This window comes from Capra hircus, chromosome 18, assembly GCF_001704415.2.
Source record: "Capra hircus breed San Clemente chromosome 18, ASM170441v1, whole genome shotgun sequence".
Taxonomy (NCBI): Eukaryota; Metazoa; Chordata; class Mammalia; order Artiodactyla; family Bovidae; genus Capra; species Capra hircus.
Window position 1 is genome coordinate 4,822,344 of NC_030825.1, and position 21,236 is coordinate 4,843,579.

At 39.2% G+C, this 21,236-nt stretch overlaps 1 protein-coding gene across 2 annotated transcripts in view; it reads left to right on the forward strand.

Moving 5' to 3' along the window:
- The window catches only part of CNTNAP4 (contactin associated protein like 4), a 281,129-nt gene that overhangs the window by 183,644 nt on the left and 76,249 nt on the right, over window positions 1-21,236 (forward strand). For both annotated transcript variants that reach the window (XM_005691816.3, XM_018061737.1), the window contains 3 exons: window positions 4,825-4,996; window positions 8,385-8,491; window positions 11,474-11,593. In XM_005691816.3, coding sequence (XP_005691873.3) covers window positions 4,825-4,996; window positions 8,385-8,491; window positions 11,474-11,593 — 399 coding nt within the window. The remainder of the gene's footprint in view (window positions 1-4,824; window positions 4,997-8,384; window positions 8,492-11,473; window positions 11,594-21,236) is intronic.

Below are 21,236 nucleotides of genomic sequence, written 5' to 3' on the forward strand. Positions count from 1 at the left end.
TGACTAACGTAAGTGTCCTGAGCACATTTAAGAGAGGCTAAGCTAAGCTTTCTGCCCTTATGGCAGAAAGTGAAGAGGAACTAAAAAGCCTCTTGATGAAAGTGAAAGTGGAGAGTGAAAAAGTTGGCTTAAAGCTCAACATTCAGAAAACAAAGATCATGGCATCCGGTCCCATAATTTCATGGGAAATAGATGGGGAAACAGTGGAAACAGTGTCAGACTTTATTTTTGGGGGCTCCAAAATCACTGCAGATGGTGACTGCAGCCATGAAATTAAAAGATGCTTACTCCTTGCAAGAAAAGTTATGACCAACCAGATAGCATATTCAAAAGCAGAGACGTTACTTTGCCGACTAAGGTCCGTCTAGTCAAGGCTATGGTTTTTCCTGTGGTCATGTATGGATGTGAGAGTTGGACTGTGAAGAAGGTTGAGCACCGAAGAATTGATTCTTTTGAAGTGTGGTGTTGGAGAAGACTCTTGAGAGTCCCTTGGACTGCAAAGAGATCCGACCAATCCATTCTGAAGGAGATCAGCCCTGGGATTTCTTTGGAAGGAATGATGCTAAAGCTGAAACTCCAGTACTTTGGCCACCTCATGCGAAGAGTTGACTCATTGGAAAAGACTCTGATGCTGGGAGGGATTGGGGGCAGGAGGAGAAGGGGATGACAGAGGATGAGATGGCTGGATGGCATCACTCACTCAATGGACGTGAGTCTGAGTGAACTCCAGGAGGTGGTGATGGACAGGGAGGCCTGGTGTGCTGCAATTCATGGGGTAGCAAAGAGTCAGACAAGACTGAGCAACTGAAATGAACTGAACTGAAGCTAAGCTGTGATGTTTGGTAGGTCAGGTATATTAAACATAGTTTTGACTTCGAATATTTTCAATTTACAATGGGTTTATCAAGATGCAGCCACACTGTAAGGCAAGGAAGATTTGTATAGAACAACTTTAATCAAGAAAAGTTTGGGAAACACCAAAAGAGATAAGAAAAAAACCCAAGCATTTTGTTAAATGATGCAAAAAAGATGATAAAAATAATAGAGTGCATAGAAGTTTAAGTCATAAAAATAGAATCATCATTCTTAAATTATTTTACACCCTTCATGTTCAGATTTAATGATGCCTACCTTTTTCTTTTGTAGAAAATTTTGACTGTTATTCACACTGTCATACTTTATAACAAAATATATCACATGTACACTCCAATTTTGCTTGCTTTTATTATGATACATATGATATACACCATTTTAATTACCTGAACTTATGATTTTTGTATGTTTTAGATTTACCAGAGAGTTGCAGAGTTACACAGGGAGTTGCCCTGTTTCTTCCTCTTGTTCACATCTTACATCATATACACAATTTAAAGAATACGATTTATTATTTTTAAAAATACACATCTCAACATGCATTTCCAAGCTAAGAAAGATAACATTACCATCATCCGTTTGTCCTTCCATCATCACATCTCTTCATCTTTACCATTGAATGGGGCTTTTATCCCTCCTTTCATGTATTAAGGTGTTCCTAAGTCCCTAAGCGATATACTGTGGAAACTTCCATAATAAAATTTCAACTTAAGGGCTTTTATTTAGATAACCAATCTTAAGTTTACTTAGGCAATATCTCTGTTTGTTCAATCATCTTCTCAACTGGCGTCCTTAAGTACTAGAGTATGTTCGATCCTGGCATGAGATTCTGACTTCCCTGGTGGCTCAGACGGTAAAGCGTCTGTCTACAATGCGGGAGACCTGAGTTCAATCCCTGGGTTGGGAAGATTCCCTGGAGAAGGAAATGGCAACCCACTCCAGTATTCTTGCCTTGAAAATCCCATGGACAGAGGAGCCTGGTGCAGGCTACTGTCCATGGGGTCACAAAGAGTTGAAGACGACTGAGCGAGATTCTACTCATCAGTAAATATACACCCTGTGAACCCCAGGGCACCCTAGCATTTCCAGGACTGGGAGCATGGGTCTAGAGAAAAGCAGGGGGCCTCCTGCTGCCATGGTTCTGCCTCCTCCTCTGGGCCTCGTTCTTCCAGGACCTGGTGGAGGAGGGGTGCCTCCTCCTGGAAACCCAAGTAGGTCTTTGGGGTGAGAATTCTGGATTCTGGGAGTGGCCTGGCGGGGAGAAGTTCCACGTGGGCCCACCGCCTGACCCTGTGAGGCCTCCCAGTGCTATGGGCAGAATCATGGCTGGAGGAAGGTTAGAACAGGGGCCCCTAAAGGGCAGACTGGTTCAGGGACCCTCATTCCCTGAGTGGTACTGGCGGTGGGGTGACCAGCTCTCCCTGATTTTAACACTGAACACCTGCAGTCCTGGGAACAGCCTCTCCACTTCCCTCCCTAGAGCTAACTTGACAGTTGGCTACCTTAGGAAACCTCTCCTGTGCAGACGAGAGTCCCCTTTATTCCTGGGGTCTGTTTTATCTAGATGGAAGGCTTTTCTTAGGTAACCAGTTTGTCTTCAAGTAAATAAATATCCCATGTCTGAGACACTTCCAATCCATTCTTCTTCGTTTCTCTCTAAATTCAACTGCAAATTCCCTGTTATCAGCAGTCAGTCTAGCCTGTAACCTGGCTTCATTGCCTCTCTGCAAAGGGCAGTCTGTCCCACCATCCTTGGTTGGATCTGTTTTCTGTGTCAGGCTTGAAGGTGACGATTGGGAGAGTGGGCTGCTCGGGGCTCACAGCGCTCTGCATACACCAGGCCAAATACCATGCTCTGCCACCACTGTTTACTTTTTCTTCTTCCTCAAATGTATGCTTTCCAAAAAATTACTGAGGTCAGCTTTTATCTTTTATTTATAAACCATAAATTTTAAATCTGGGTCTTCCAGATTTAAATGGAGGAAAGTCTAACTTCTGGGAATTCCCCTATGCCGGTCTTTGTGCGATGGAATAACACTGGGAAGCACAAGCTAGAAACACTAGACTGTGTGCAGAATCCTCACACTCCCACTGGTATCAGTCAGACACTCTCCATCTAGTGAAGGGGCTACACCACCATGAAGTCATACTGGCATCTTACTTCTGGTACATGCAGTGATGATGTATCTGCCATCCTCAGAGGGGCTTAACATGCTGCCCGCTTCTGGTAATGGAGCCATCCATTAATTCAGCATGAAGAATTCCCCAGAAATCTTCATATTTTAGAACTTACATCTGAAAGCGGTTCAGTGCTGAGCCTGTCTCTGCCGTTGCATTATACTAACCTGTAGATGTCTGTTATCACAGGCTAATGAGGCTAACTTGGGGTGAACCCTTCTTTGTTCTTGATAATCTCTTGCTTATTAAACAGTGTAGCCAGGAATGTGAAGGGCCTTGTAATATGACCGCTGTGCACTCTGTAACATTCCATGACCTCTCCTTGTGATGGTGAGTTTGCTTAGTTTTGTCCCCTAGAGGCATATCACATCATTTATTTTATTCTGAAATAGCTTGAAATGTGTCAGGAAACACCACCTGGAGAAAAGGAGATTAGCAGTGCTGTTTATATTCCTGGCATATTGTAGTTGCCCCCAAATATTATTGAACTATTATCCTCTCAGTTTTTATGTTAACATTCTTAATTGGTTAATAACTCATCTAGAAAGCACATCCAGATTATGGTAACTGTATCCTGTACCATAGGAAGATTTTAAGCACTGAAATTGAGTATAGAATCATGTACAATATAAATGCTCACGAAGGTTTCATCACCTTTTCTTGCTATACTAAATTATAAATTTCAGCATCTCCTTTACTTAAAGTATAATATTTCACCATACCTGATAACAGGTTAAATATGAATCCTAGCCTTTCCTTTTCCAGGTTAAATGTATTTTGTTAGGAAAACAAAGCATTAAGGAGAGATATCTGCAGTCGAAATATTTAATTATAATGGAAACTCCCAGGTAGGAAACGAGCATGGATTGTACAGGAATTAGCAAGTTGCTGATTCATTTCTTATTCTTTGAAATTGTAACAGTGGTTGACAACCATAACGGCAAAGAAAGATTAATGAAAAATACATAAGTTTAATATATGTGTTCATACTCCATAAAATTGTTTATTTCACTTGGATAGAGAAATAGAACATCATTAAACTCTAGACAATAATAGTTAATATTATAGTTTTTATTATTTAAATAATTAGAAACAGGTCTTAGATAAATGTTAGGAAGAAATCAGTGTAAGTGGAGCATTTTTTTATGCGGCAGAGAATAAATAAAGTCAAACAGTGAAATGTTTTTGACATTAAGCCATTATGATTTATTAAAATGCAAGTATATGTGGCTCTTACATGCAAATGAAAAGTATTTAATTAAATAAATAGTTGTAATTTTATTCCAAGTCATTGTAACTCCTTTTCCAAATAGCCTTCAACAGAAAGGTATTTCACCATTACTAATTTATCTTTTCTTATCTACAGTGCACATTTTCATCCTTTAAGCTCCTTTTTTTTTTTTCATCTCCAAAGACTTAAGTCCCTGGGTTTAAGTTATACATAATTTAACACTGCTGGCTGACATGTGAGGATCCTGGAGCTGATTTGTGTATTTCTAAAACTGGGATCAAGTCAGTATACTTGCACATAATTATTGAAACAGTAGTCATTTCCTGTGAATCTGTGGTATCATAATAAAGAGAAATGCTTTGTGTGAATTGTACTTTGTAATTTAGATCAAATGAATAATGACTGCAATGGGCTTTTCTCTCTGTTTTAATTTAATAATCAAATGCCTATTAAAAAAAAAACAAAAACCTTATTTTAGTGAAGATACTGAGTCCTGATTCACTATGATGTATCCTGACCAGCTTTGGTTTTATTTTTATCAGGTTGTCCTGACAGCAGCTTTGGATCCAAATGTAAAAGTCCACTCGGTGGGTTCCAGGGATGCATGAGACTCATCTCCATCCGTCACGAGGTGGTAGATCTGATTTCACTTCAACCGGGGGCCCTTGGGAACTTCAGCGACCTTCAGATAGACTCCTGTGGGATCACAGACAGGTAGGGGCAGTCTCCCTTCTTTATGTTGGCTTGTCCATTTTCAGACTTTTGGCAGCATGTTGAAATTAGTAGGTAAAACAAACATTTTCTCTCTTTTTTTCTCACCATCATCTGTTCCACAGGAAATAGATAATATTTACATTAGAAATAAAATATGATTTTAATTTTATGCTTGTTTCCAGTGACAAAATTTAGGTAGAAGATATGATCATATTATTTATATATAAAAATAGCTACCAGTTCCCAAAAGATGATGGTGATGCTGCTGTAATTTTAAGGACATATAAATGTATAAAAAATATGATTAAACCCAATCACTTAGGATAGCCTAACAGTAATATAGACCATCAGGGGCCAGTAAACCAGAGACCTATGTGGTTAGTTGTCAGACTGACTTTTGCTCCCCTGACAGCTGAATAATATTACAGAGACACAGGAACTTAATTGATTGCTGTGGTCCTACTGTGTACCTTTAAGAACACATTACCATCTTCTCTGCAGGAAAAATGAAGAGGAAACTCCCCTGTGGAAAAGTTTTGGAGCCATCGTATTGATGAGGGTATAAGGATGATCCAGTAGTTTCAATAGGCATTCCAGTGCACGGCATGAAGGGCACGACAGGGCAAGATTTGGGGGTTCATTGTAGACGATGTTACTTTTAATATAGTAGTTGATAGTTAATAGTTTAAAAATGTTTTTAGGCATGGGCAACTGTAGCAAAATAATCATGAAGGCATTTATTTTTAATTACTGAGTTCAATGAAATATCATGGCAATTCCAGATGAAAAAAAAATAAAGCAATGTGACAAACTTAACCCAGCATGTAGTCATGTTCAGTATATATTTTGAGCAAATACATTAATTCTGAGTTCTAAAAATAATTTTTTATTTGTATGAAACATTTTGTCAACATAAACACACATCTGTTATATCTGAAGACCATTTACTGTATCATTGTCTGTTGATCCTGTTTTGAACACTGGTAGATACTATGTCTGGAGAGGGCGATGGCACCCCACTCTGGTACTCTTGCCTGGAAAATCCCATGGATGGAGGAGCCTGGTAGGCTGCAGTCCATGGGGTCACTGAGAGTTAGACATAACTGAGAGACTTCACTTTCACTTTTCATTTTCATGCATTGGAGAAGGAAATGGCAACCCACTCCATTGTTCTTGCCTGGAGAATCCCAGGGATGGGGGAGCCTGGTGGGCTGCCATCTTTGAGGTCGCACAGAGTCGGACATGACTGAAGCAACTTAGCAGCAGCAGATACTATGTCATATGTAGAAAAAAAATCATTATGATCTAACTTAGTAATGTATTAGGACATCATTTCCTCTCTATGAATATGTGCTTATTTAACTCAATTTGTAGATAAAATGGTTCTTTCTATAATGAAAGATAATATATAAGGGAGAATTGAGATGATAAACCTCAATTGGCTTCATGTAGGGAATAACAGTGGCCATCTCCATAGTTACAGCCATACCAGCTTGGGATCATTAATCCTAATTTGGAGGAAGGCCTATAGCAAGGCACCCTGGGTCAGCTCTCACAGAAGCAGGGAGCTCACCCTCAATGGGTAATAGCCACCAGGGACCAGCGGGAAGGTTCAGTCATCCACACTATGAGTGATGGTCATGTTAAAATTGGGAAAATCCTGTAAGCAAAACATGAAGTTCCCAATCTTAGTTTTTTAAAAAGGAGATGGCAGAAACTTCTTTAAGAATATGTTCTTAACAGGTTTTGTAATTTATTTTTTCTTCTGGGGTGAATGAGAGCATTTCAAGCCTTGGTCTCATTATAACTTTCCATTTAAATTCTAAAAAACATCAGTTATTTGATCAGGGTGATTTGAGCTGATACCAGAAGCTCTTTAACTTTTTTTGTCCATGGTGCCTTATGCATTTCAGTGGTTTTTTCAGTGCTCTAAGTCAAAAGGGACAACCACGCTTCCATTTAAACAGTCACTTGGTTCCAGACAACTTTACAAGTGTTTATGTCCTAACCATTTAGAAACCTTTTGAAAAAGTCATTTATACATTTATTACATATATATAATTAGAAAAACTTTAACTTTATTTTTAACGTAGTGTACAACCTTTCAAAGCTTGGAATCACATCAAACACTGCTGCCCTTACCTCTTTTCAGCATGATTTCACATGACATTACTTTGTGTCAACTACTGAACAGCCAGCTTCTCAAAGATAAGACATGAGTAAAAGGAACCTATTCTGATCTAATGTGGAAATTTAACTACCTCAAGCTAGTCAGTGGCACAGTGCTTGACAGCTGTTGAGTCTGCCTTATTTCTCTTCAAAATGTAAAATATCCCGGGAGCGCCTGTGGTATGGATTCAGCACCCTGATGCACCCTGACCTGCTGTTGGGACCCACTGTTGGGACCCACTGTACATCCTCGGTGTTCCTTGGTGTGAACACCAGGGAATAGGGCTGCCCCTCCACCCTACTTCCTTCTTTCCTTCCCCCTTCTTTATAGCCGCTTCCTTTAAATGTTCAGTGTGGTAAATCAGTGTGATTAAATGTTATTTTGTGTAAACTATTGATGTTTCTGGCAACATACTAAATCACTGTTGCATCACTTAGGGAAAAGAGAGGGCTATGATATAATAGGACATGTTGAAAATTAACAGTCACAGGTACCTGAGAACTGGTTGAAATCTGATGAACTTAGAGTTCTGTGATTAAGATCCCATAATGACAGATGGTAGAGAAGGCAATGGCACCCCGCTCCAGTACTCTTGCCTGGAAAATCCCATGGACGGAGGAGCCTGGTGGGCTGCAGTCCATGGGGTTGCGAAGAGTCAGACTTGAGTGAGTGAGTTCACTTTCACTTTTCACTTTCATGCATTGGAGAAGGAAATGGCAACCCACTCCAGTGTTCTTGCCTGGAGAATCCCAGGGATGGCGGAGCCTGGTGGGCTGCCGTCTATGGGGTCGCATAGAGTCGGACATGGCTGAAGCGACTTAGCAGCAGCAGCAGCAGCAGCAGCAGCAGCAACAGATGGAATGACCATTGTGTGTGCTCGGTTGTGCCCAGCTCTTTGCGACCCCAGGGACTATAGCCTGCCAGGCTTCCCTGTCCGAGGGATTCTCCAGGCAGGAATACTGGAGTAGGTTGCCATTTCCTTCTCCAGGGGATCTTCCCGACCTAGGAATCAAACCCACACCTCCTGCGGCTTCTGCGATGGCAGGTGGATTCTTTACCCCTGTACCACCTGAGAGGCGTGGGATGACCATTAGGAACACTCTGTTTACTCTTTAGATTCCTGTTAACATTCTTCTTTCACATGATCATGTATAATTTGTCAGTATTTTGTGATATTTCACAATGAATAGTAGTAACTGTATCTGCGCCTCCTTTTAGGTGTTTGCCTAACTATTGTGAACACGGCGGTGAGTGCTCCCAGTCGTGGGACACCTTTCATTGCAACTGTGCAAACACTGGGTACAGGGGAGCAACGTGCCACAACTGTAAGCCAAACACACCTTCCTTTCTTGCCTCTGTCCCGACTCCCTTGTTCATTTCCTTTTCTTTGTTGTGTATATGTTTATATGTCCATGTGCATACAGCCCTGAACCTTAGCGTTCAGTTGACTTCCAGTTTATTTTTAATCCGCACTTATTTTCATAAAGTAGTCAAGGTAGCTTATAGAAACACACAAGCAGAAAAGAGTAGGAGAGCCAGCAAGGAGGAAATACATGTAGGAAAAAAAGGTAGCTAAGGACAAGCATAAACTACAGTGCCAAATAGGTAATCCCTAAATTCTCTTAGTCGCTCATCATGTCCAACACTTTGCAACCCCATGGACTGTAATTGTCCAGGCTCCTCTGTCCATGGGATTTCCCAGGCAAGAGCACTGGAGTGGGTTGCCATTCCCTTCTCCAGTGGATCTTCCCAACACAGGGATCAAAACCACTTCTCCTGTATTGGCAGGTGGATTCTTCACCACTGAGCCACCTGGGAAGCCCTTGAATTCTCTTGCAGCTCCGTTAATAAGGATGGTGAGGATAAGGATGGTAGAAATGATATTAATCATAATAGTTAGTTTCATTGAGTATTTTCTAAATGCCAGGTACTGCTCTAGTATTTTGTATGTCCCAGCTCAGTTACTTGTGATGACCACCCTAGTAGGCAGGTATTGTTATCATCTCTAGTTCAGTAAGTAGCAGAGAGAGATTAATCACCTTGCCCAAAGTGCCTGAAATAGTTGAGGCACAGTGAGAATGTGGACGTTTATAATTATACTCCAGAGCCTGGAACCACAACCATCTTCTTTTAGTGTTTTAGAAGCTGTGTGTTCTTTTGTGGTGAAAATTTGTGTGTGTTGTTAAGACTCATGGCATTTTCTTGTCCACTTGTTCAGCACAAATGCCCATTTTTTTTCTTCTCATTTTTTTCATATTATTGCTGACTGTGAGCAACTTAACTCCTAGTCCTCTGACATGCAGCCGAGACTTCAGGCAAGGGCCTTAGGTGGAGTCCTCGGTCTCCTGTCTCCCAGCTCATCACTGTGAACTGCTCTGTACTCCTGCCAGAGCTGAGACTGGAACCCTGGGCTCCCAACCCCGGAGGCCCCACGAGGGACCCTCAGAAGCCCTGACTCAGAGCTGGAGAGGGCATGAGTCTAGGTGGGGAGCTCCTGGGCTCACCCTCATGCCTCCACAATCAACTGTGTGGACTGGAATGCCTTGTAAGATCAGAAAGGACACCTGCTGTCGCTAAAGCCAGGCTAATTTTCTTACCCTGGATCACCAGTAGCAAAATGATGGTGTATTTTAATTTTTCATACCTGCCATCATCCCAATGACAACAACTAATTCAAAACACAAAGCTAATTGAATGTGTTTTAACTAATTGTTTATTTTCAACTGTTAGCTGTGATTGAATCTAAATAAAAGCACAAACATCTCTGAGCCCCCAAAAATTAGATGATAAATAACTATTCTCATCGGTAGCCCACAACTTGATCCAATCGTCAAATTCATTTATTAGGTTCTTGAGCAGGTAGAAATCAAAATTTTTTGCCAAAAACCATTCTGGGAAATGGGGCCAAGATAACAAACCTGGCTATAATGAAGTCATCACCATCATTAGCTTGAGTAGAGGGCAGGTCAGCAATGGAGTCATTTAAAAGATTTTACTAGAAAATAATATTTTAAACAGTCATGTTAAAAAGTGAAGTAATACACCTAAAGCAAAAGTACTCACACAGTTGTATGTCCTTTCTAATCCCAGCCCTCATGGCAAAGTTATGTGTGTATCCCAGCCTCTTTCAAGCCATTTGTCAACACATATATGAGCATACAGAAAGATATAAATTAGCCCTTTCACATGCCCATTTCATTGCATAAAATACAAATGTGCCTAGAAAACAGTCCATCTTATATCTCTCCCTGTGTGATATACAATAGGAGCAAGATAGAACCAAGGAATTGTGGAGGAGTAGAGAAGTAAATTTGTATGCTTATCTGAAATCTCTGTAACGCTAAAAAAAATTACAGTATTTCATACTGTCTAAAAACTTATTAACATAGTTTTGAAAAATTTAGACTAGATCAAGGAAGGACATTCAGGGGATGGTTTATTTCTCATTCCACAAAATTAAAAGCTTGATGGAAATCACCATTATAATTGGCCAAGTCTTCAGTGAAATGAATGCATCATATAGAGCTCCTAATATCAAACCTTGTACATGGCAAATATCTAATTGTAAAATTTAAAATATCCAATTATGGATCAAAACACATTTAGCCCAATTGAGGGCATATCTTATATAAGCATTTCTTTTGCTTTGAATTTTAATTATCTTAAATTCTCATTACAGAGCATTAGAAAAAGTTTCTTTTGTAAATTACTTACTGTTTTATGGGAAAAAGGGATTTTATCTATAGCTTTATGTGAGAAAGGTGACTAATTGCAGCATTATTTAAAGCTTTTCTGTTGCTTAATTTTTGGATAACAGCAGCTTATTTAAGGAGATTACATTATTGTGCCTCAGATGTTAGGGTTTTACAAGGTGATACTAGAATTAGAAATTCCAAAGTGGTTGTTGAAAGATCCATTTGGATGGATGTCCAAAATGGAGGTCAAATTATACTTAAAAGAATCTTAGCATTTAAAACACCTACCTTCTATTTTGTTGTTTTACCTAATGTAAAAATAAACTAAAATTTCATTTTAAATGAATAACCTTGTATTCCTTTAGTAATAAAATGAAATGCCATAAAATACAATCCCATTCTTTCTTTTCTGTATCTAATCTTCTTTCATCCATATTTCATATTTGCTTAAAAAATGAGTTTTGTCTTAAAGTGTGTATTACCTTTTCTCCTGGTCAGTAATGTATATATTAAATTTCAAGACTTGGAATATTTTGTGTCCAAGCTAAGATTTAAGGAATTAATTTTATACTGTTTCACTTATGATGACACTTTCACTTTTTTTTTTAACAGCCATATATGAGCAGTCATGTGAAGCCTATAAGCATAAAGGAAATACTTCAGGGTTTTACTACATAGATGCAGATGGAAGTGGTCCCCTTGAACCATTTCTTCTATATTGCAATATGACTGGTGAGTTAATCAACTTTCATTTAATAGTTAAATTTGCATGAATACTTTAAACACAAAATTAGAATGAAACAATAAGTTGATGTAATTTGCAACTTGCTTAAAATGTATATTGTTCAGTAAAAGAACTTAAAGTCAAACTTAAAAACAATAGTTCAATGGTAGCGATTTAAAATGTCACTATTTTCTATGCATGTGCTACCTGTGTAGAATATCTAACAATAAATGGAACTTATTAAGTCCAAATCCAAAAAGGATAGACTTTACTCCTCCGAGAAGATTGATACATACATATGATTTCCCTTGTATGTAGAATCTAGAAAACGAATGAACAAACATAACAAAAGAGTAACAGGCTCCTGGATACAGAGAACAAACAGGTGATTGTCCAATGGGAGAGGAGTAGGGGGATGTAAAGAGAAAAACTGTGACCAAGTGTGGTAATGAATGCTAATTAGCTTGTGTATGGTGAGCATTTCACAATGTGTGTTTATATGAAACCATCACATTATATACCTTAAATATACACAATTTTGCCGACATAAATAAAGCGTAAAAATATTTTAAATAATAATAATGAAAGAAAAAAAATTGATGCATGTGAAAGCTTTGAAAATATTTTCTTAAATTTGGGTAAGAATGAATTTTATTCCTTACTTACATAAACTTATATAGGAATTAATAGTGTTAGAAAATGTGTTTGATTCAATGCAGCATCCATTCATGATAAAAAGAAAATGAAAACTCAGTAAATTACCAGTAGAAGCAAATGTCCTTAATTTGTTAGAGAGGACCCATTAAAAAAACCTACAGTACATATCATAGTTTTTTGTGAAGTACTGAAAATTTTATCCCTGTTACCAACATTAATGCAACAATGCCTGCTATTATCACTCTGTTCACCATTGTTTTTGGAAGTCCTAGCCAGTGCAATAAAGCAAGAGAAAGAAATGAAAGACATACATACTAGAAAAGAAAAACTGTGACTCTCATTATCTGTAGATGGCCAGGCTATGTATTGAGAGTTTTCTGAACAATATACAGAGTATTAAAATTCAGAATGATTGCTAGATATCTAGTTAAAGTAAACATTAATTTTATTTCTGTATATCAGCAATAAGTAATTAAAATGAAATTTTAGAAAAGTCTATTTTTAGTAGCATCAAAAATCTCAAATACATGGTAATAAATCTAAAGAAAGTTGTGCATAGCTTTTACACAGATAATTGTAAAATACTCGAGATAAATTAAGTCTTAAAAAAATGGAGAAATATAAAATTTTCATTGATTGGAAAACTCAATATGGTGATATAAATGTCAATTCTTCCCAACTTGGTACTGATTGAGTGTAAACCTTAGTTAAAATTTCAACAGGGTATTTGTTGGTTGGTATAATTGGGCTTCCCTGGTGCCTCAGATGGTAAAGAATCCACATGCAATGCAGGAGACCTGGGTTTGATCCCTGGGTTGGAAAAATCCCCTGGAGTAGGAAATGGCAACCCACTTGAGCATTCTTGCCTGGAGAATTCCATGGACAGAGGAGCCTGGCAGGCTACATACAGTCCATGGGATCAAACAGTTGGACACAACTAAATGACTAACACCTTCATAATTGTTTTGGTGAAACTTGACAAGCAGACTCTAAACTTTACCAGCAAATTTGAAGGGGCCAGAAGAACTAAATCAGTCTTAAAGAATAAAGGTGGAGCACTCAAGTCTACCAGCTATGATATAGACATTATGCTGATACATTGAGTAAAACAGCATGTGATTGACACAGGGAAAACCAAATAGACCAGTGAGACAAGACAGAGATCCATAAACAGACTCACTCATATATGGGTAGTTGATTCATTGCAAAGGTAGCATTCATGTACAGTGAAGGAAAGATGTTTTTTTCAACCAATGTGTGCTCAGAAACTTCAGTCGTGTCTGACTCTTTGCGACGGCATGGACCCTATGGAGCCTGCCAGGCTCCTCTGTCCATGGGATTCTCCAGGCAAGAATACTGGAGTGAGTTACCCTGATCTTCCCAATGCAGGGATTAAACTTGCATCTCCTGTGTCTCCTGTATTGCAGGCAGATTCTTTACCCACTGAGCCACCTGCTGGGTGAAATTGTGTGTAAATACTGTAAAAAAGACTTGATCCCTTCATCGTCAAACACAAACTGATTCTAGGTGAACTATGCTGTTCAGTGTAGTAGCCACTATTTAGATTTACATTTAGTTGAAATTAATATAACTAAATAACTTGAAACAAGTTGTACAAATCTAAATTCATTACAATCAGATTAAATTAAAAGCCATTTTCCTCAGTCTCACTAGCCACAGTTTAACTGCTGCATAGCCACCTGTCATTGCAAAAAACTTACATTGGATAGCGCTTTGTTGGGAGATCAGGATTTCATGGAGCAAAATAAACAGAAAAAGGAAATATTGAATTGAAGCAGGAGGCATGGTAGAGGAGGATTTACTACTTAAAATCTGGCAGTGAATATCTAGGGAAAGAGCCTTCTGGGCAGAGGAAATAAACACGAAGTCTTGAGAGAGCGTTGTGTGTGTGTGTTCAGAAAAGAGCAGCAGATACAGTGTGGCTGGAGTGCGGTGAGCAACCTTGAAGTGCAGGAAAGCCAGAAATAATCAAGTGGGTGGGGGCAGGAGAGGAAGAGTCAGGGGTCCTTACAGTGTGTCAGGTCTCTGGTTTTTACCCTGGGTGAGTTCAGAAGACCTTGGCGAGTTTTAAGCAACGGTAGATGGCACCTGGCTTTCTTTAATAGGATCATGTTTGCTCCTGTGTTGGGAAATGCCTGTCCAGGAGCAGAGGTAGAGAAGAGCTAGAGGATATATTCATACACACATATGTATATAGGCATATACCAAATATGTACATGCATGTGAATAGTATGTCTGTGTGTAATAGGAGTATAGGAGTTAGGAAGCCTGTTTGGAGACTGAGTTTAAGTAATTAAGAATCCAGCCAAGAGCCAGGAAGGTGGTCTGCACTGGATCATACAATGTAGATGGTGGACGGAGATTCAATTTTCTCATTGTATATGTGTGAGGAATGAGAAAACAAAGGGAACCAAAAGATAACACCACATTTTTGGCTTCGGCAACTGGAGTGATTAAGTTGCCATGGTCTGAGATGTGATCAGAGAGTTTTGAGGAGAAAGATGAGCTCAGTTTTACACACTTTGAATTTGAGCTATCTGTTACACATTCATGAAACATTGAGAAGGCAGTTGAATATGGGAGCAACGGTTCCTTTGTATTAAAGTGTAATTCTAAGAGCTGCAGGGTGGTGGCAAATCTTGATCACAGATAATTTTGGAAACTTACTATAGAATGTGTTTTTAGAGATGTTTCACATAACATAGCCAGGTGGCTTCAGTTTGCTCTCCCATTGTGGAGAATACTGCCTGTCTTAGTCTCTCTGGGCAGCTATAGCAGAATACTACAGATCGGATAGCTAATAAACAACAGAAATTTATTTCTTACAGTTTTAGAGCATGGGAAGCCCAAGACCATGGCACCAGCATTGTCAGATGAGAGCTCTCTTCCAGATTTAAGACTTCTTATACCCTCATGTGATAGTGATAGAAGGGGTTCTGCAGGGTCTCTTGTGTGTGAGCACTAATCCCACTCATGAGAACACCTCCCTCTTGACCTCATGACCTCACAGAGGTGCCTCGTGCTAATCGCATTACCTTTGGGGGTGAGTGATTCAACATGTGAATTTTGGTGGGGTGCACAAACATTCAGACCATAGTACTTCTCCACATGCCAAAGTAACCTAAGACAGCTAACGATGCTTACATGTTTATCCCACCAGCGAAACTCCCTGCTCCCCACAGTACAGATCCCCAGGCAGCACCATGAGGCAGGAGGGTTAGGGTGAGACATCAAAATCAATATTTTTAAAAACCTTCCCATTTGATATTTATTGTGGAGCCAGTTTTGGGCATAGCTGTTTTAGACTTCTGGTTTTCAAACTTTAGAGAACAGCCTGCTCTATTTGTGAGAATTAAACATAGTAAGTGTGAGAAGACTTCACAGACAGAAAAGGAACATTTTGCAATTGAACGATATGAATTCAGGTGTCAAATAACTTTTTGATTTTTTTTCTGTGTAATGAGGATTTTGAGTGAGATTCAACAACCTGTCACTGCATCCCTGTGAATCCTGTGTTGCCACAAAGCACCCTGAGCTACGTCCATGTATTTGCTTTATGAAGTTTTGATTCTGCGGTTCAGACACCTCAAAGTTGCTGAGTGTCTGTATTCTTAAGGCTCTAAGAAACATTCACCCCCCCACACACACACACAGAATTCTCATTATCCGTGATAGTTATGTTCTGTAAAGTAACAACAGTCACTTGAATTTATGAATACTGGACCATTGCTTCCAGGGAATTACAGTAAGATTAAGTAACCAGTATTCTTGGGCTTCCCTTGTGGCTCAGCTTGTAAAGAATCCACCTGCAATGTGGGAGACCTGGGTTTGATCCCTGGGTTAGGAAGATCCCCTGGAGAAGGCAAAGGCTACCCACTCCAGTGTTCTGGCCTGGAGAATTCCATGGACTGTATAGACCGTGGGGAAGCAAAGAGTTGGACACAACTGAGCGACTTAAACTTTCACTTAAATTCCTGCATGCTTCTAGTCACAGTATTCTCAGCTGATCAATATATAACCTTGTTTCACTTGTGTTTCAGATTAAAGACACCTTATTTAATGCATACTGTTAATTCATTAACATTGAACTTACAACCAACAGCACCAGAACTCATACCTGAAGGAAGTGTATTTATCCCATGTGTTGCCAGAAGGCACAGCATAGCCTTCTTGTGCTTAGGAACCAGAGTGAAATCAACAAAGAACATGGGACAAATAGAATACATGTTTACAGGATGAGAGCTGAAGCAAGGAGTCACAACCTGGCTCTGTTCAACTTCAGCTGGGCAACTGAAATTCATAATGGGCAACTTTTTATTTTTTTGGCTTTGTATCTGCAGACATGCAGGAAAGCCTCAAGAACTGATTTGGGGATTCAAATAAATTTTAGTGAGTATGCAAATTCATAAATGAGGAGAATCTGATACACATACATGCATTGGCTATATTATGTTTTTATGCATAATACTTCAGTAATTTATAGGCCATGTGCATTTTTCATGACCATTTCAATGGTAAGGAAATTATTAATTTCATTTTCTTGAAAGGAATCATTTTATTTTCTAATAAATCAACATTTACCTTATTATATTACAATACTAATGCCTATTTTAGTCCCTTGAGGTGCTTTACCAAGGTTATCAAAAAGTATTAATGAAAAAGGGGACATTCACAAAGCTTAAAACCCTTTGAAGAGCAAGCAGTGGAGGACAGAGACACAGATAATCCAGTTAGGAGACAGCAAAGTGTTTTCAGAAGCTCCAGAATGTTGAAATATATTCAAACAAAAGTGACAGTCCCAGAATGTAACAAGCCAGTGAAAAATACATGTTACAACTTGAGACTTTCCTTACTGATCTGGTTTTGCAAATGAGAAAAACAAGACTCAGGGAAGTTCAGGGAGGCAGGCTGAGGAATATCATTAGGGATAGATCAAGAGCTGAAACCTTGGTCTCTTCTCCCAGCCTGAAAATATTTCCTCTAGAAAAGGCTACATTCTATCAGCGTCTCATTGCCTGTAACCAATAACCTATCCTCAAGGTACAGCAATCAGGTATACCAATTTTGAAGGCAAGACAAAAGGCTGGATTGGTAGTTTTCAAATGTGTAACTAACGAAAAAATTCTTAGTTAAGAATTACTATCCAACAGACAAATCCACATGGATTTAAATTTCTTTAACCATTACAAGCTAAACAATGCAAAGAAAATCTCTTTTGAACGGATAGTTTCCAAAACTCAAAAGTCTGAAAATTTTTTCTAAACACAGTCTTCTAAATAAAATTAAAAAAATTTTAGGGTAATGTGAATCCCAGTGGTTGTCTCTGTTGTAGTGTACAGGGCTTTTTTTCTTCTTCATCATGAAAGCCTTTTCTGTATTGAAATATTTTTAAGAAATGTCTCACCAAACATTACACTGTGAGGACATCGTTTCAGTGTGGAGAAAGTGATGAGCGGTATAGCTGTGGCTTTCGAAGTTTTGTGGAAATGATAATTCTATGGCTTAAGCTCACCTTTTCCCGGGCACCCACTTCCAAGACTCTTGGATTTAGTTTCACTGACTCAGTAAGTTTAGAGACCAAAACCTGGGTCTCTGCTCTATTAAATGCAAGCTCCCCATGTGATTCCAAGATCAGGGCTCTTGAGACCGTTTCATGAGAAGGCTGGAGAGTGTGACACTTAAAACAGCAAAACTATCTTTACTACAGGGATTTCAACAATAGAGACCTTCCTAATAGCTATGAGAGTTAATAACTAACTACCGTTATTCAAATGCGCCTTATTTACATCCAGTTTTGCTCCAGGATGCTAGCTGCTTTTTTATCTCTCAGCTTTCCTTAACAAAGCACTTCCGGCCTGTTCTTACAGTCTTTATCACCTCTATCACCCGCAGCTATTAATCCTGCAGGAATACACACTCTGCAACTGTGTTGCTTAAACAGCATTTTTTTTTCCTTTACACTGTTATCACATTAAAAAATAGCAGTCAGCCCAAGATAAATCAAGTTCTTAATTACTCAGTTGCTTAACATATAGTCTATATATTAGAAATCACTTCAGGGAGAGAAATCACTTCAGGTCTATACCAGTAGACCTAAAATGCCTTTCAGTGTTTCAGCATATATATTAATTTCATAGATTTTTCTGCTCTCTCTCTTTACTCATTTCCCTGTGTTTCCTTATCTTGACAACTCTCTTTACATTTGGTAAAGGATCATTTTCAAAAAATAAATCATGACTCTTACACAGATATAAAAATAAAAGCTAAGCATGTTTTGAAGATTTTATTTAATGTTTAACCTTTACTAATGAGGGGGCTTCCCTGGTGGCTTGGCTGGTAAAGAATCCGCCTGCAATGCAGGAGACCTAGGTTCAATCCCTGGGTTTGGAAAGTCCCTTGAAGACGGGAACAGCTGCCCATTCCAGTATTCTGGCCTGGAGAATTCGATGGACTATACAGTCCATGGGGTTGCAAAGAGGCGGACACAACTGAGCGACTTTCACTTTCACTTTACTAATGAGGAAACTGGTAAGATGTAATAGCCAGTTGTAAGAAGTTTCAAAGAACAGACATATCTCTACATCAGTAATACTGAAATGACTGTGCCAGTGGAGGCAAAACCAGCTTCTTCCGCAGCAGAGGAACCCAGACAGCCTCTAGCAGGTAGAATTTGCCGGCCTGTAGACAGGAATGTCTTGTAAAGAAACAATGACTTTCTTGCTAAGCAAAACAAATAACAACAACAAAGTAGCTCTGTGTTAAAGGATGATTTAAATATGTCTTATAAGTTAGAGATAGTGGACTTCTCTGGAGAAATTCAAAGCTTATCTCCTCCAGATTTATTTGCCTACCTTCTAAGAGTGATAAACACCTGAGGACTTGCCGGCCTTCTCTTTGGAGAAGATTTGTTGTGTTCCAGAGTCCTCTCTCACTCTTAGGAGGGATGGAGGCATGCCAGCCATCCTCTGTAAACTCCAAGTCTCGTATTTTAGGGGTCCCTCTCTCATGGTGCAACTCTAGCGGGCCCATCGAAGGCAAGATAACTTGTTAGCTTGCAAGTGGGGGGTCTCATACCCTTCACAGTTTCAGCCTTAGCATTATGTGCAGTTGCATCACATGTCTACTATTTCCAAAGTTCGAAAGCAGCTTAAAGTGGAAGTCTCAGAGCCACCACAGAATCACACAGATCGCCTGGAAGACTGTGCTCTAGTCACTCATTTATTTATCCCTTCAGTAACTGGTGTCCTTTGCTGCACGTTGTGCCCAGCCACGCACTAGACGTGCTAAAATTAGCAAATTAGAATCTATCATTCTTCTAGTAGAGCTTACAGACCAGTGGGAAAAACTGATTTAATAAATCGCAGAACACTGAATTACGCATAGTGAAGTCTTTGTCTTTTATAGTTGTAATTTCTAAACAGGTATTTGTAGAAACATTGGATACCATGATCATGTCCAAAAGAACAGTATAACAGTTTTCAGAGATTCCTCTGTTAGTAAAATACATGAGAAATGGAGCCTGGATGTTGGGCCCTCACGTCCATTGCCCAGAGTCCACTGTGGTGCTTTCATCATCTCTCCTTTGCCCTGGACATCTTAATTACTGATAAGTGCAGTGTCCGCATAGCTTCATCTTTGTAGCACTTTTTATTGAAAGTGAGCTCGCTTGCAGAAACTATCATAATATGGAAATTTTAGAATTTCAAAAGGAGACTTTTCTCTGAGCTGCCCTTTAGCAGCCGACACGCACTGTGGCCTTGGATTTCTTACAATACCTTAAGAGACCTTGAAAGAACATGATGTGTTCATCATGACCCAGAGGATGCTGAACGATAAGGAAGTGCCTCTAACAGTGACCTGAAAGGCAAAGAGACAAAGGCTTCAAGTAGGTTTATTGTCCAGCTCTTTTGACAGCTACTCAGCCAGAGATGAGCTGCTTCACCCATGCCATTGATTCCCTACAAGAAAGGATGAATGGTTCTGCTGAATAATAAAAGCAGAGTCCAACAGAGACTAGGTTAACAGATTTGCCCAGTTAATACTCTTAAATTTCTAATAGCCAAGATTGTGTGGATAAAATGATAGAATTTCAGGCTTAATATATTGCCTCCTATGTCCCCCCCCCCACCTTTTTTTTTTTTTTTTTTCGAATTTGGAAATGGAGGCTCAGATTTCACCTGACTTTCTTAAGGGTGCTCACCCATGCCAGATCTGCAAACTCAGGTCTCCTGATCATCTTCTCGCTGTCCTGCTGTCTGGCCATCCATAATTAATTTCACTAGCTTATATATCATGTCCTCTTTGAGGAAAACAATTTACTGATCAGGCTTTTCAGTCAGCTGAAATTCAAGGTAGAAATGAAAGCAGTGTTTTTATTGCTATAAAAGGCTATGGTTTCAGAGAAAAATTATGTTCTACTCATGGAAGAGAATATGGCTGTCAAATTTGCCTCCTGTCTCATTTATTTAACAGGCCTCTCTATTCAAAATTTTGATGACCAGGAGAGGGGTGGGAGTGGAATTTCTTGTTTTGATTGTGTTGATCCATGTGAATGTATTCGTTAAAAACAGGGGGCTGGGTATCTCTACTGACGGTTTTCCTCCAATTTAGACTCTTCCTCTGTAATCCCGAAGAGTTATGTGACTTAACGGCACATTTATAGCAGAGTTTTGACAACTTCCAATCTGTTTCTCACCTATTAAATCAGAGGCCTTTTGATCAATGTGTTCTTAGGCCTGCATATATCACGGTAAATATAATATGAAGTTGATTACTGGGAAAGTTGAAAGACAGATACAATATGTCTATCTTCTGTTACAACCCTTGTAGGGTTTTTATTTCATCTAAATAATTTTGGTAATCAGTGTGATGGAAATGTTTGCAGACATTCAGGCACCAATAGTGGTAGCTCTCGCACATACGCAGAGATGTTTTATTTTTCTTGTGAGTTGAGATGCTGATGCTGTGCCATGT